General features: G+C 38.9%; 1 protein-coding gene across 1 annotated transcript in view; it reads right to left on the minus strand.

Annotated features, from left to right (window-relative positions):
- Positions 280–16,359, minus strand: part of LOC8057311 (endoplasmic reticulum metallopeptidase 1) — a 16,536-nt gene continuing 456 nt past the window's right edge. The window contains 20 exon segments of the mRNA XM_021453658.1: positions 280–683; positions 1,663–1,748; positions 1,833–1,915; positions 2,009–2,166; positions 2,320–2,480; positions 3,157–3,378; positions 4,260–4,384; positions 4,884–5,002; positions 5,973–6,032; positions 8,209–8,287; positions 8,885–8,981; positions 9,600–9,735; positions 9,898–10,057; positions 10,136–10,275; positions 12,064–12,152; positions 13,521–13,608; positions 14,010–14,110; positions 14,224–14,330; positions 15,085–15,186; positions 16,195–16,359. The exon segment at positions 16,195–16,359 is cut by the window's right edge and continues 9 nt beyond it. Coding sequence (XP_021309333.1) covers positions 540–683; positions 1,663–1,748; positions 1,833–1,915; positions 2,009–2,166; positions 2,320–2,480; positions 3,157–3,378; positions 4,260–4,384; positions 4,884–5,002; positions 5,973–6,032; positions 8,209–8,287; positions 8,885–8,981; positions 9,600–9,735; positions 9,898–10,057; positions 10,136–10,275; positions 12,064–12,152; positions 13,521–13,608; positions 14,010–14,110; positions 14,224–14,330; positions 15,085–15,186; positions 16,195–16,359 — 2,422 coding nt within the window. The 3' untranslated portion in view covers positions 280–539.

Consider the following 16,359-nt stretch of genomic DNA (forward strand, 5'->3'; position numbering starts at 1 on the left):
GCTAAAATTATTCTAGCTACTCTTGGATGACGAATGAAACTAAACTATTTTAACTCCTTTTAGTCAATGTGTTTGGAACTTTAGCTACTAAAGTGACTTAAAGTTTAGCTAGCTAAAATTTAGCAAGTGAAACCATGACCTAGGTTTAGTGTTTATCGAGGTTTGCATACCTTAGGCAAACTAGAAACTACTTTAAGTCGATGCATTGTTTCTTTTTTTTTTTAGAACTTAACAAAACTTGGGACATGAGTGATCAGTTATGCCGTCAGTTTTGAATGGTAAGGACGTAAAGTAGTAAAATCTTAACACTGAATTGAGATTCTTACAATCTTGTGTGATTCACGGCTATATCAAGGTACGGTTACAAAGATTTTACAACCACCACCAGCTTCTTCATGGCTCAGGGCCAGCTGATCATGATAAGAAAACCACATATAGCCCCGAAACGTATAGGACTAGTTCCATATCTCCCCCTCTACAAAACCCCTCTACAAAAGACAAATGATTTACACTTGTTGGACAACAAATACTTGGCCGCCTCATAAATGATACGTTGAGAAAAATGTTGAGAAGGCTGTCAAGTCTGCCCAACTTGGGAAGAGGCTCTTCAGTTTCTTTGTGCTGTCAACAAGATACTGGTCAAGTACCGCGACATCAATTCTCAGACTATCAGAAGAGTTTGCCTGTCATGATTCAAATCATTTATCAACAAGACATTTCACAACTCGTGCAGAAACAATGTAACGGTGAGAAGCAAGAAAAGGAGCTCCAACTAAGATTGACAGCCAAACAATTGAGAAAAAAAAAAATAACTTCAGTGATAAAGCATCAACATATCATGGTAATTCACAATGGCACAGGCAAACCAAATAACATGACAACAAAGATTGACAGTCAAATAATAAAACAAACACAACAACATACCATGGTAATACACAACAGCAACCCAAACAATATGCCAACAAAGATTGATAACCAGATAAAATAAACACATCATGGTAATTCACAATGGCAACCTAAATATTATGATTAGTCAGGAAAAAAAGAGGAACTCCTACTATCTAGATTCCTGGCATAGCAGTTGTTATATAAAGCCCAGGTTTGTGGCTCTAAACATCTCCTTTAAAACTTCACCCAAGGTGACAACATGGTATCATTGTCCATGGCAGTAGGCCAAGTTGGAGTGAGGACAACAGTGCTAGATGGATGAGAACATATTGTCAACTCGTGTGAAATCTAAGCAGCACATTGTGAAACATAACTATAAAGCCCATGATTATATGACAGAAGACCAAATTTATATCACGACTCTGAAGTCTCTCATGAATTTAACCTCATAATGTTATAACTATCAAACCCATGATTATGTGACAGAAGACCAAATTGATACCAGGAATCTGTGTGAAGTCTCATGAATTTATACCTCAGAATGTGCCTCAAGACAATTGGACAGGTAAAGTGGAATGGAGTAACTAAAACTCTGCTGTGTTTTTACAGTATACATTGGCCACTTGGTCTTACTGACTCAGCTTCCTATACATTTTTGGACTAGTGCATGTAGCACTCACTGAACATACAAACTAATGGAAATTCAAACATCAATTAAAAACATAGCCTGGCAGTGATTCCCATGGGTTTGCTCGCAGGGCATATTATCATTACCTCCAACCAGAAAGACCAATCCATATCACTCTTTCCACTGAGTCGACAAATATATGATGGTGGCCCGCCACTTACAGTTTGAGGAGCTAATGAGATAAACAGAACAAATTATTATCCAGCGAGTCTAATGGAAGCAAACAAAAGTAAACAGCATGAATAATTGCAATCACCTGGGAGCATGTTATCAGCAAAGGACCAATTTGATAGTGGCCCAGTAATATTGAGCACAGAGGTCCAAATTTCTGATAAGGAACTGAAACATATAAAATTGTAAATTGAAGTATACATATATTAAAAAGGTACCATTTACAGGTTTCATAAATATGCATTAAAATATAACTCATACCCAAGTGAAAGTTTGAGATGCACCCTTCGCTGCCCATTGTTATCCCAGATATCCTGAACAGCTAACTGAGGGAAATGCTGGTGATATTTTCTAATTTCTTCAGTTTGTGCCTGAAATCTTAAACTTCCAGAGAACAAGAACGGGACAGGGTACAGAGCCTGCAAAATGAAACAACCATATTGCTGAATATTGCTTCGTGTACTTTCATCATATGCATTCATAAAGGCACAGTATGTGTTGAAAATTAATAAAGGGAACTTGCAAGGTCACTCAATGTTACACTATCCAACTGTACAATTATGTTTACTCACCAACCATGAGCTTCTATCAGACTGATGTTTTTCTTCAAAGGACAACTCAGAGTTATCCTTCAGCCATCTGGCGGCCTCAGGTGCATTGTTGAAAAGAAACTCCAATGAGTTAGAATCAACCACAGAGAAACCATAGCTTGAATCTATAACATTATTACCATCTGAAAAAAGATCAAGCATAATGTTTCACAGGAATGTTATGGGAATACCTAGAACAAATGATATTCGGGAAGGACAAAGATATGCTTAAGACAATTTTTACTGCTCGTGACATAGATTACTATGAAAGAAGTAAAAATTTTAAAGGCAAAAAATTACAAATGTCAAATATTCAGAGCCTCTGACTACAGTTAAATAAATTGTAAAATAGGTTCCTAAAGTGGACATGTTTTTGCAGCAGGGGCCAAAAACAAGGATCTTTTCCACCGATACACCAAAAAATTTACAACTGATAAATAAGTTTGAAACCCTATTACTATTCCATGGAGAAGAAAATTAGACCTGACAGTCTAAAGCAGCTCTAGAAAAAGTGACTTTCAAAGGATCAATGAATATTTAAATTGTTACAGCATTTTAAACAATGAAACATTGAACAGGATGACCATGAAACGGAAATAGAGTTTTGTTTCACTTGATTCAAAACTTGGAAAGAAGACCATCCATGATGAATTAGGTGACTTTTTGTACTAAGAAAGAAGGCACCAAGATTTGAGCAGAAGAGGACTCCAAGCCTCAAACTTAACTAGTCTCAGTTCTTTATATTAATTTGGTTGCACTATACAAAATTGAGATACATTATTTTTTTGCTACAATTTAGGGAATCTAAAAGCAGCGAACCTGTAATAAAAGTATGTTGAAGAACAACTCTTTTTGGTGCTCCAGTGCTGTAAGGAAACAGTTGAGATGAGACAGCCAAAGCAACCACTGTAATTTGCAGAAAGACATGGAGAATTGAGGTCTTCGACAACCAACGACCAGCAACAGGTGCTAGAGGACCAAAACACCAACCAACCACTAATCCAACTACAGCTCCAACAATAACATCAGGCACAAAATATCCTGTAAAACGGCCAAATAATGACGCTATCAATTGCTGGAGTTTACTGGTTAATTACAATTTTTTTTTTCTGAATCTAATAGTAACCCATGCTGCATGCAATATATCCAATGAAAGAGCATAATCCATTCAAGCTTATAATGTCTAGTAGCATATCCAATACTCAAGTAAATCAGGGCAAGTTGACTATCTAATTGACGCAATCCATTGTGGCATTTGCCATAAAATACTGTTCCATCACAAGTCTGGCTCTCAAGGACGCGCCATATTGAAGGTTTTGGAGTCGAGGGATGAAAAAAAAATCTAGCCAAAGTCAAGGTGTCATGGAGACCAGCCATCCCAGATGTATGGACCAAGGCACCTCATCTATAAAGATTGCTGCAGGATGTACAGTTAAATTTATGCATTGAATTATCAAGGAGAGATCCTCATCTACCCCATCCCTTGGGTTTGGGTGCTGCCTTCTCTGACGTGCCCAATCTCAACTTCTCAAGTATCTGGCTCAATGTCTTTTCGTTAAAGGTCTATCTTGCCTTGCCCAAGTCTGATAGTGGAGCCCAAAAACCAGTATTCTACTCCTTATTTTTTCTATAAGTCAGGTACATGTCCTACTACCTTTGAAAAATTAACATGCAAATCATTATAAGAGAAGATGGAAGGTGAAGAAATCATATTTTAACAAGGGGAGTGCATTACATCTAAGGACCCACAACACAGGAATGCACTGGAGGCAAACCAAATTTTACAGGCATCGGTCAGCAAACAACACAAAGTTAGGGTGTCCTGGACGATAATTGCCTTAATGCAACTGTTCTCACAAAACTTTTGAATGACACAAGTACTTGAAGAAATTCTCAACTGAAATCAGCTGTAGCATACTAACCATATGGTTTTGGAAGAGATCCCATCATGCCCATCTTTTCAATCAGGAACTGGATAAGGAATCCGCCATAGTAAAGACCATAAAGGAGACATGGGATCATAGGCAGCACATACGCAACCAACGACCTGCACATTATTGGTCTCAATCAAAGATATTCAAACCAGATCTTCAAGTAAACATATTGTCATAGTTGGATGTGGGGTTAGCATAGGCATTCTGTTTGAAAATTTTACAGTATAGGATGATAGGAGACAGAAATTTTCAGGTAAAATCATCAATTCTGATCATAACAAGGGGCCAAAATTAACATTAAAAAGGTATTAAGAGCATGAAATATGTGAAATTTGATATAGAACAAATAAGAGGTAAAAAAATGCAATGTGCAATGGTGTTACCATTTTTTTCTATATCAAGTGAATATCTCTAAAAAAGATGGTAACTCAAAGTGTCCACATACTGAATCAATACAAACCTCATAGTGAAGGTATTATGGCATATTCAAGTGAGCAACCAAAATATAGATTTGTATTGAAGTGAAGAAATAATTGTGTTGTGTTTGACTGAATCACATTGATGTGGAAAATAGTTGAAGGAGAATTAATAAGAACAGTGGAATTTGCTCACCTAGGTGATTGTTGGCTCCATTGCTTCCTATTGATGCTAGAAATAAATCGCCCAAGAAGCATGGACATGGAAATGAAAAATGTTAGAAAACCTCCACTCAGCCCAGCTAGCGTGTAGGCCTGCATAAAATGAATAGACCAAGCATGAACTGATCATACAAATTATTAGTTGAAAATAGTACAATAAAATACAAGGTAACTTCAGGACCATATACAATAGGGGCTTCCCCTACTGTATTGCCCTCAAAAGAAACTTTAGGACCATATGAAGATAAAACCATTTCCTCTGAAAAATGTATAGATGTGCTTATCATGCTCACATCTATATGCATGTAAAATGTGACTATAACATGATTTGACTAATATAATTTCAAACATTTATTTTTTTATTTTTACGATTCGCTAGTCAGTGTGCATACATATGGAACAAAATTACCACATACAGTACAGGAAGCAAAATGTTACTATCAGAAAGAGCCTTGTCACTTGTCAGTCATCTTTTCACTGCCCCTCTCCACCAAATAAATTCCAAAAGGAAAAGCACTAAAAATAGTTATCACTAGTTCATATCTAACAATTTGTCCCTTTTCTCTCCCTTTGCTAAAATAAACCAGAAAACAAAATCCCAAAGTAAACTCTCACAGATCACCTCCCAAAATTGAAATCCACATCATAAATTATGTAACCAGATCAGTGTTTTTTTCTAGATAATAATGACTAGTAAGATCCTGAGTAGTACACACAAAAGTGCCAGCACAAGTGCAACAGGCAGTACTAAAGCAATCATTTCAACCTGTTCATGATCTCTAAAATAAAACTATAGCCTATTGTAATATCTATGAAAGCTACTAAGTTTGTATAACTTTACTGTTGTACTTCTCAATATGAATCTGCATGCATCATTTTTCACATGTTCAATGTCAGCATTCATAGAGATAACAATAACCATTTTTTTTAAGGACACCTATCCATAAACTACAATATTTTTGCAACTGGATGCAGTTAAGGATAACTAATCAATAGTTGATGCAGCTCCAATGTGTTGTGATGTGTCAAAATAACAGGAGCTTAAAGATGTTGAAAATCTTACCATAGTTATTAAAGAATACAACCCAAAAGCACCCCAAAAGTGTGCTTGCTCCGATAGCCCCTAGAGTTTAATACAAAAAATTTATCAGAACGAACAAACTATATTCAGTTCAACAGCAGCTTCACACCCAATAGATGGAAACTACATGCTAAATGTTTTATCCATAAGACAGATTATGCAGATTTCAGGATGCCGTCAAATCTCGTCTAAAGATGAACTTATATGCACATAAGAATTCTGGATCAGTAGGGCAGGAAAAATAAAACTTTCTAAACATGGTCATCCTTAATGTAGTGCACAAGTAGTCTAGATTACTACGACATCCATTTCAAGATATATGGCCTATAACTCTTGCAATATTGCTCGTATTCATATGCATGGCTGGCCCTTTCTTGCACTACTAGATAGCATTACGCCAAGAAAGCCAAAGGCCCCACGTCAACCCCGTCGTGCAGCTCAGGAGGATCTGAGCAACCGCCGCCGCACCTCCCCTCCTAGTCTCCCCCCACCCTCGCTGTCTCCATAGCACACCACAAAGAAGTCCCTGCAGGCGCAAGGACGGTGGCGACGAGGAGCTACTTCGGTCACACTCTCCTTCTACCCCTCATGTCCTTCTCACTTGTGCTTTACAGGGGCCAACTAGCGGTTATCCGGTCTGGATATCGTGGGATCCAGCGTCCTGGCGGCCAGATCTGCTGTCCCCTGGGTGGATCTGTCCTATCACGGCCGATGGTGGGTGCTCGTCGTCAAGGCCACTCAAGGCGAGGCTGGCGAGCATCAGGTGTGTAGGCACGGCATAGGAGGTGCTGATCCTGCTCAGGTTCGCGTCAACAGCGACAATGTGTGCATGCTCGTTGACTCGGGCTGTGCTGATGCTCACATTGACATGCAGTGGGTATGGCCTTCCATCTGCAGTGGCTGACGGCAGGCAATGGAAGCAGTTGTGTTGGCCGCATGTGTTGGTCTCCTGATCACGCTGCGGTGCTTGCAGGACCAGCTGATGAGCAGTGGTACAGTCTTTTTGTGCACGGGTGAGGTGGAACGTGCAGGGCAAAAGCCTTGGCCAGTGCTAGCCAGAGCCGATGACGGCAACACTTTGGAGCCGTTCCCTTCTTCGGAAGTGTCGTCGAGGCACCTCTCATCCTGTACGGTTCTTCTGAGAAAACTCAAACTAGGGGAGGTGATGGTGGTGCTCTGTGTCGTATCCTTCCTGAAGATGTCACCTAGAAGATCCTGCACCGCCTTATTGGATGTTGGTCCGTGTGAGACATTTAGTGCTTGTCTGCGAACCTTGGGTTTTGATGAGGCAGGGCTCTTTTGGTTTGTAGCCTTGGGTTTCAATGAGGTGAGGCTCTTTCGGGGTTGTTGCTTGCTTGCATTGTATCTCTGGGTCTCCTAGAGTGGATCTGCAGTGGCGAAGTCAGAGCTGGCAGCAACGATGACAAGCTGTGTTCCCTTTCCTTGGAGGTTGGGGCTGGTTGTGAGTAGGTGGCAACACGTTATGAGCTCTGGCTGATGTTCGCCGTGGGAAGTCGGAGCTGCTTATCACTGTTGTGAAGTTACGATAAGCTCAGCAACGATGACGTGTGGTGTGCCCCGTCAGTGTGCATTACCTTTGTGTGCTAATGGGTTGCTTAGGGTTAGTCATCCGGTTTGTCGTGTTTAGCTTTTTCACCAGTTTCCCATGAATAAACTGCGCGACAGTAATTCCTTCATAAACTGGGTCAATTCTGTTTCTTCTTAATTGAAAAGCAAAGCTCCTTCCATTGCAATAAAAAAATGGCCTTTTCTTCCTAATGCACTCACTTTATTTTACATCTCTTCAAATATTTGTGTATCTATACCTGTAAACACCCATAATAATCATTCATTCTCATTAACGAAGTACTATGGTTGATTCCCTCTACCATGTCATTGGTTTGTTGACCAAAATGATCCTATAAAAGAAAATGTATGTGCTGAGGGCACAGGGCAGACAGGTCAAAAGCAAAAGCATCCAATCAGTAAATCCTTTCTTATTTCTCTGGGTGGAAAGTAATCTAATTCAGAAATAGATGATCGTGTAAGTAAATTACTATTTGTAACATCAACTGCTAATACAAAGAAACATCTGATACTTTTCATTGTATTTTTTTTATTCAACAAGAGAAGTGACCAGATATAGACATACAGGCACAAACATACACAAAAAAAAAACAACGGAAAGTGTAGCACAAAGTAGTGTTAAGGAAAATACCCATGTAACCCTCGGCAGCAATAGACCAATCAATGAAGTAGGGACAAACATAAGGAACACCAAATAAGGGTGAGCAAACCTGCACCGATGCAATAAACATGCAATAAGATAAAATTTGATTGGTAACAATTTTAAGTAAAATTACAAAAAAACAGAACTGTTCTTTCATAGGTTTTCAGATACATAAAGAAAGAGATGACACATAGGTGACATGTGTAAAAACAAGAACAAAATCATGTGACAACTGAGCTCATTCTCTGAACTACACCAGTGGCTCAGGTTTCAAAAAGGAAATATGAAACACTACTGCAACAACTGTTCATGACTAGTTCATACATAGATTCATTGCATACTCTTGCTGTCTTGCAAGCAAGTGAAATAACATTGTAAAGACAAGATAGTGCGATATGGATCAGTTTTGAATGATCACTGCAAAGTGCAAACTCATACTATTTAGACTTGTAGATCTAAATACATATCTTATTGTGTGCAACGGATAACATGTTAAAGAGGGGAATAAGAATATCCAAATAATGAATAGATATGACATATGAGGGGCTGGATACACAAATCTAGAAGCAATACTGTCACAACTGGGTAGAGGGTGGATTCAGACACATTGATTTGCTTTTAATTTCCTAGGAGAGCACTGAAACATAGGAAAATAAATAATTACCAATTCATTGCATTCTTCGTGAATAACAATCTTAATGCTGCAGCCACAGCAGGAATAAATATTGCAAGGATGACACCAAATGCATGGAGTAACATTCCTGCAACCATAAGTGAGAAGCATTATAGTTCGCAAGCAGAATATTGTACATAATCATGTGACTATGTAATACATGAATTGATTAGCACTAATGCTAGAATCTAATCAGATTAATTTTGCCAAAACATGGGGATTGCAATGTTCATAAATCTTTTTCCTTAGATTGAGCACTTCTCATAAACTTCACGAATTTGCAAAAGGAGTAAAGCACAATCAAGAACTCAAGAAATCGCAAGTTTAGCTTCATAAACTTCACAAAATTGCAAAAGCACAATCAAGCAGTACTGCAACTATCAAAAAGTTGTGATTTTATCGAAGCAACATTCAAATGTTTAACCAAAGCAAATACCAAAAGCTAAGTTCATCATTTATATGTTCTAATAAAAACATCATTGTAATGTTGGTAAGCTTCTTTTGGTTAGGGAGTAGACAAAACTATAAATAAAATTTGTTGAATTAAACTCCATAAACATTATTCTAGATACTTGAGTTAAACTCAACCAAACTTATCCTCTACTCCCTTCTAATTCCACATAAAAATTCTTTCCTCATACAAAAAAATTTATAACCATCAATATGGTATCATTTTCAATGTATATTCCACATTTCATCACTTTACCTCTCATGAAACCTAGAAGAGTTACAAACCATGACATCAAGGTAATGTTTGGGAACTTCAGGAACAGCGGTACAAGAAGAAAAATGGCTACCGGTAGACTGTGAAGAATCAGAGAGATATCACGAGAATAAAACACCTGTGTATAGGAATGAAGGATATTAAAATTAATCAAAATTCACAAGCAATGAAAAATGCATATGAAACATTGAAAAACGAGAAAAATGTACATTGTTCAGAACCAGTGCTCATACCCAATTAGTGTTATCCTGCAAATTTGCAAGAATACAGAGTAACTTACCATGAACCAAGTCAAATAATCAAAAAAGACTGCCCGCAAATCTTCAATTCCATCCTTAGCAGCTTTATTAGATATCTCATTCTCTTTTAACAGCATCGAATTTGTGAATGCCTTCACAAGGTTGAATAAATTTTCACCACGTGCTTGAATACTTCCAGGGCTAGTACAGAAATGATAGTTCTTCAATTATATTACTTCATACAAAATATTACAAAATTTTCTCTAGTTTAATACATACAGTAGATTCTCCAACGTATCATATGAAGTATGATAGAAATAACCACCAAGAACAAAAATAATATCAAGTCCTGGAATGTTTGTAATGTCTTCAGCAAATATCCTATAATCTGTATCACCTGGGATTATTCCAAACATATCCTGCATATAGGGAATACAATCCAAACATATCAGCTGGATTGCACAGAAGTAATAACCTTAGATGACACTGGCTGCAGTAAGGATGGACCAAGCCTCATAAACAAACATCTTAACAATTTTGATAAGTATTCATGTAGACGTTAACCAAGAAACAAATGAGCTTAAGCTTATTTAGAACTATAAAAGGTGCAGACCAGTGAGGCAGAAATAATTGCCTAATTGCAATAAAAATGTCTTTCCACACAATAGATGTTGGACGGCTTATAGGCTTGCAGAGAGGGCTGCCAAATTCAAGTCACAGCCCTTTATGCGACCAGGACGATGAGGCCATTCAACATATATTGTTAGGTTGTGCTTTTTCCAGGCAGGTCTGGTTCTCCATTCTCTGGTGATATGGCTTCCACTCTGGATGTCAGCCTCACCATGACCAATCGTCATCGCCTAGGCATGATTTGGCAACGTTTATGCCTCGAGCAGCCTGAGGCAGGCGCCGCACGAGCAAATCGGAGGGGGATTGGGCATGAACGCAGCCACGGTAGTTGCAGGCATGAAAAAAGCGAATCAAAGGGAGATTGGGAATGAGCACGGCCAAGAGTTGCGCACACGAAAAAGTTACGGTACCACAATGCATGGGAGATTTGCGCGCAGAGACTGATGGGAGTTGCACGCCAGCGGGAAATCGCAGGCCTACAGCTCCCGCAAGGCCCTAAGCCATCTCTCCAGTGTGCCAATTAACGAAGCGGGGGAATGGAAGAGAGCGTGCAACTGGTTCTTGGTGAGTTGGTGGCACACTGGTGGAATCCAGCTGTTCGGCCTCTTTGGTGCAATCCAGCCGTTCCGCCTCTTCTTCTCCATCAACTAACCCCTCCCTTGCTTTTCTCCACTAATTTGTGCCTCCTCTAGTCCTCCCTCCGCCCTCTTCTCTGCTGATTAGTGCCTTGGATTCACAGCCCCTTCCACTGCACCGCCAGTTCCAGTCTCCTTCAGCTTGGCATTGCAACCTCACGGGACATTTATGTGTGAGCATCTGTTTCCCTTCCTCCAGCTTCTCTTGGATGTGTAATGCCTCCTCTTTCTTTTTTTTTTTTTTGATATGATTCGTAGTCTGCAGGTCTGTATTATGCACTTTACACTGTTACTTGTGTTTCTGGATGGATATTAGACTGCTAGGTGCTCAAAGCTTGTGCTTGTGGCCTCATGTTGTATGGAAAGATGCTTTGTGTGAATGTGTGCTCTAGTCTCCATAACTTTATTTAGTTTATTCATCTGTGTCCTCAACTACAGTTAGTGATCTGTGCCTTTGTGATTTGTTTATTACTAGTGCCAGGGTGCTCTACTACTCTGTTTTTGCTTGTTGATCATTTTGAAATTGGCTCTTACATGGGCTGTACTGCTATCTTCTGCTAATAAACAGATGTTGTTTATGACACGTGTATGGTGTCACCTCACTGCACACGCCTTAAACGCCTAGTTGACTCGAATGGGCAGGTCGCCACATCTCGACTTACCGCCTTAATAACCATGGTTTTGAGAGAAAAAAAAAAGGCAAGATTCAAATGTGCAATTTGGGACCTCTCTCTGCAAATACAGCTCTGACTACCTATAAATGCTTGTAAACCCCAACGCAGTCAATGACCCTGTGTGCCCAGATCAAGGGTCGATGCCTTTGACTCTGTTTTATGTGACTATGGCCCACACTCACTCCACATGCAGACATACAAAAGTTATCAACCCTTCCACAACTTACATAAGTAATTATGCTGAGTAAACAAGGTAAGGAGCAAGAACCTGAGCAACACTATTTGCCATAGGGTACTTTGCAGTCTGAGCATAAATGCGAGAAGGCCATGATCCAGGTCCAGATTGACAAACTAAATCTGGTGAGGAAAAAGACAAATTGCTAGGATCAAACTCAAATCTGAAATCAGCAAATAGTCTTAACAAAACCAAAAATCATTAATAGGTCTATTATTTCTTATCCAGCATTAGCAATACCAGAACCTGTTTAGATCTTAATCATAAATCATAAATCACGACAAGTTTGAATAAATAAAATAGAGCTGATTCATATTTTTCACTGAAAGTCTTAACTTTTACCTTAATGATCAACATAATAGCTAGAATTTGGTAACCAAGTTTGTTTTAAACTTGATCTGTAAAAGTAGTACAACAGATGGTGAGTTGCGCTGTTTAGGTAGGTATTGAAGCAGACTGATCAACATGACTATAGACTACAGGGCGTGCTTGCTTCTGCTGGCTGAGGCTGCAGCAGCTGTAAGACGCAGCTGTACAGTAATTTTACTGTAGCTGTTTTTGCACCTGCTGCTGCCGCAGCCGCACCCAGCACAGCCCATCAGGCTGAAAAGAGGCAGCACCCTTATGGCTGTGAAAAAACGAAGCTGAAGCTATATGATATAGGAAATGTTGAAGCTTGTTTATTGTATGCTAATAGCACAGTACTTAACCGTGAAGATCAAGTTAGTAGTATTGCTTGGTTGAGAAGATCAAGTGAGTTGTTGTAAGCTTGTAGTGTGAAGCTATAAGATTAATAAGATTAATAAAATACAAAGTTGTGTTACTAGCTACTTGTGTTATCTGTCATAAAATTTTGTGTTCAAGCTAAAGAGAGGGATCGAGTGAGTTGATTCCAACAGAGGAATAGAGTGATTCTGTTTCCAATAAGGTTTCTTGTATACATGACAATACACAAGAACGAATACATATTCAACAAAAAATACCTGCCCATACATTAATGCAAGGGTTTTAACATTCTGGACATGCCAATCTAAATTTGAAGACTTAAATGTTTGATAAGTCTAACTGGTGGGCCTTTTGAATCTATAGAAGCTACATGAAAGAAATAACCAGCAATTCCACTGAAAGCAGAAATAAAAATCTAAAGACAACATGACAACCTAACCACCGATGAACAAGTAACATAGGACAAAATTGAACCCTTATTGCAGGAAGAGATATCTGCACATGAAAACTTCAGCTACTCAATCAGAATATTTCATACTTTATTTTTTTGATGAGAGTATATATCTAGTGAAACTAATATATGCAATAGAAGTTACTTACTGAGAGCGATAATTTCTAGGTAAATCATTCGTCAGATGGAATATGAAGTGGATAACATGGACACATTAAGAACTATCAAAATAAGATTTGAGATTGGTCTTGAACTCATGTTGCCTTGAATAGCACAAAACACATAATAAATATAAATAAGTACAAAATGATACCTGTACCCCCACTTCCAGAAGCTTCAATATTGATGAAAGCACTGATTGTCCTGTTCCATCTATGTGTCTTGATAAAACCATGTGAGCCCTGGTTAAAAAACATGCACAGGAACAAATCAACACAAAATTTGCATATTCTTTTAGATTACAATACTCCGTTGATTCTTTTTTTAAAAATATCCCATAAGAAAATTTGTTTTGGAGACTTCAGTGTTTCTTTTATAGTGACAAATTTCCATGATGGACAACCCTGCAACTATTTTCAGTTTTTCACCAAGAAAATATGTTTTTTGAAATTTCTCAAAGGTAACCCATCCATCTGATAAGATCAAATGGTAGACCTTCGAACACAATTAGCTCAGATTAAATTCAAGCAAAGTCAACCAAAATGGACCTTCATTATACATCCCAGCACAACCATTATCATTTTTTATATATGCATTTGCATTTCACAAATGTGAAAAGTGGTCATCCAGCTAGGTAACATACCAAAAGAAAAAGTTCCTCTGCACCATTGAAAAGGAAAATCACCGGTCGAGGAGGGACCCACCCAGAGTCAATGATGAGTCGTGATAGCTCAAGCATAGATGCTGGACAGGAAATACTCCGTAAGATACAGTCTCATAGAAGTCTGCATAGTAAGAACAAGGACCGTTCTTACAAAAATAAAAAAGAAAGAGAAAAAGAGTACTTAGTTACTTACCAACACAAGAACCACAGTCTGCTGCACCAGGAGATCCAAGTGGACTGTCAAAATGACCATTTACCAACAAGGATGGATCATCATCTTCTGAAACATTTGATGAAATCCTGTAATTAATTGTTATATCTTAGAAAATAATTTGTTTAAATTACTCTTTAAAAGGATACAAGATAGTAGGCACACTAATATCCCTGTAGAAGCCCAACCATAGATAAAGTGACCCTGTTGATGGGTTCTAACCTAAATTGGGTGACTACAAGAGTTGGACGTCATAAGCCATGGGCGATGTAACTTAAAATAAGGTAAGTCAATAGACTAGCTTATGACTCTGGTTCACCATTTCACTGTCTTGATAGAAAACTTGTACGGAGTAGTTAATTAATAGTACTTATTATGCATCTATGTTGCTGATGTCAATGGTTCCACTCCTACCATATGCTGTATGCAATCAAAAACTATGTCCACTGCTGCTTCTGAAAAGAGCTAATAAGTGAAAGAAAGGCGGACCACAGTTCCTAGTTCTTGATTATTCTCTTGCAAGTCTTGGACTCATTCTAGAAATTGTACTATCCAGATGGTTCTGGAAAACTTTCAATGGGGCAATTTTTGCCCCATATCTGTATCTTGTATTTAAGCTCTGAATGAAATTTACCGTTTCAAAAGAAAAAGTAACACTATATGTTAGATATATGCAATGGATAGGAATTAACATACGTTGAAGCAAATATTGTCACGGTAGGAACTATCAAGATCTGGTAGTTTCAATAGTTTCTTAAAATTCATAATCACCTATTGCACGGGCTTGCAATTCAGATGGGAAAAAAATTATTGTAAGATGGGAGAGCAAACTCATGTGTGTACCTCATGATAATATTTTTATGATTCCTGTAGCCTAGTGTGACTCTATGACGCAGAAACATCATGCTGAAAGAGCCACTAACCAGTGTTTCCTCAACCTCTATTCTGCAAGGGGAAACAAAAAATGAAGTCAGTAACCACCTCTATTCTTACAGACAAAACAAAAAGTGGAGTCAATAACAGATGACAAATAGCAAAAAGAAACAAACACTAAAATTTGTCCATTCAGGTAATGCACCAGAACTTTCTAATTTCTCCATGGTTCATAGTACAGACTAGCGAAAGATGTACATCAGAACCACTGAATGAACACAAGAAAAATAGAAGGGCTGTCCAAATCAGTTGTTGTTACCCGCAGCCTCGGTGTTGCAATCCTTAAATGAGATAATGGTAGGCATTCCCAGATTAGTAAATAAAAATTCAACAAGATTTTACTGGTGCAATTGGACTCCACAAGCTAAGGATCAAGAATCTGATGTTTATTTGTTTCCACAAATGCCCAGACCAGTTACCCTTGACCTACCAAAAACATGAGACACAAGGCATTCATTCCAACGATAGATGTGTAAAAAGACAAGAATCCTGGAAAGTACCACTTTGATTACAGTGCCTTGGGCATTATTGGACCCAGTACTGAAGTTTTAGTTTCAAAAAAAAAAAAAGGTGCAACTAGTAATGCAATGCTAAGCAGATGGCAGGATCTGGTAGGCTTGGTAATATTGGTGAAGCGAGGGGCTTGAAATGCTAATTTCAAGCTACCATGGATCTGACCGTACTTGTTCTGCTTGGAGCCTTGGACCACATTTTCCTGTCCTTTTTTGTCCTAAGAAGAATCACTTCAGCATCTTATAGAAACGAATTAAAGTCTGGACACCAGATACTGCTGTGATTGCTGCAGCTAGCAAAGCATAGAAACCAACACTCTGTCGCATCCCAAGTTTCATTGCTCCAATTTAATGCCATACTAGAAGTGTTCCAGCGAGAGACACCCAGCGTGCAGGACCACAAACCAACGCCCGAACAGCAAAACCATCACTATCAGTGGAGCCACAATCTTCATGGTCGATTGGAATCAACCAAGGGCAGAAACAAGCAGGGAAGGGTGGGATTCACCTGTACTCTGGGCCCGCACGGGCGGCGAGACCCTGGAGCTCCCCTTTGATGTACTGCGCGGCGGCCTCCAACCCTGGGCTCCCCTCCTGCAGCGACAGCAATAGCAGCAGGAGCAACACATCAGCATCGCCAGGTCACACGAGCGAACGGCGGGGGGGGGGGGGG

Source organism: Sorghum bicolor, chromosome 2, assembly GCF_000003195.3.
Source record: "Sorghum bicolor cultivar BTx623 chromosome 2, Sorghum_bicolor_NCBIv3, whole genome shotgun sequence".
Taxonomy (NCBI): Eukaryota; Viridiplantae; Streptophyta; class Magnoliopsida; order Poales; family Poaceae; genus Sorghum; species Sorghum bicolor.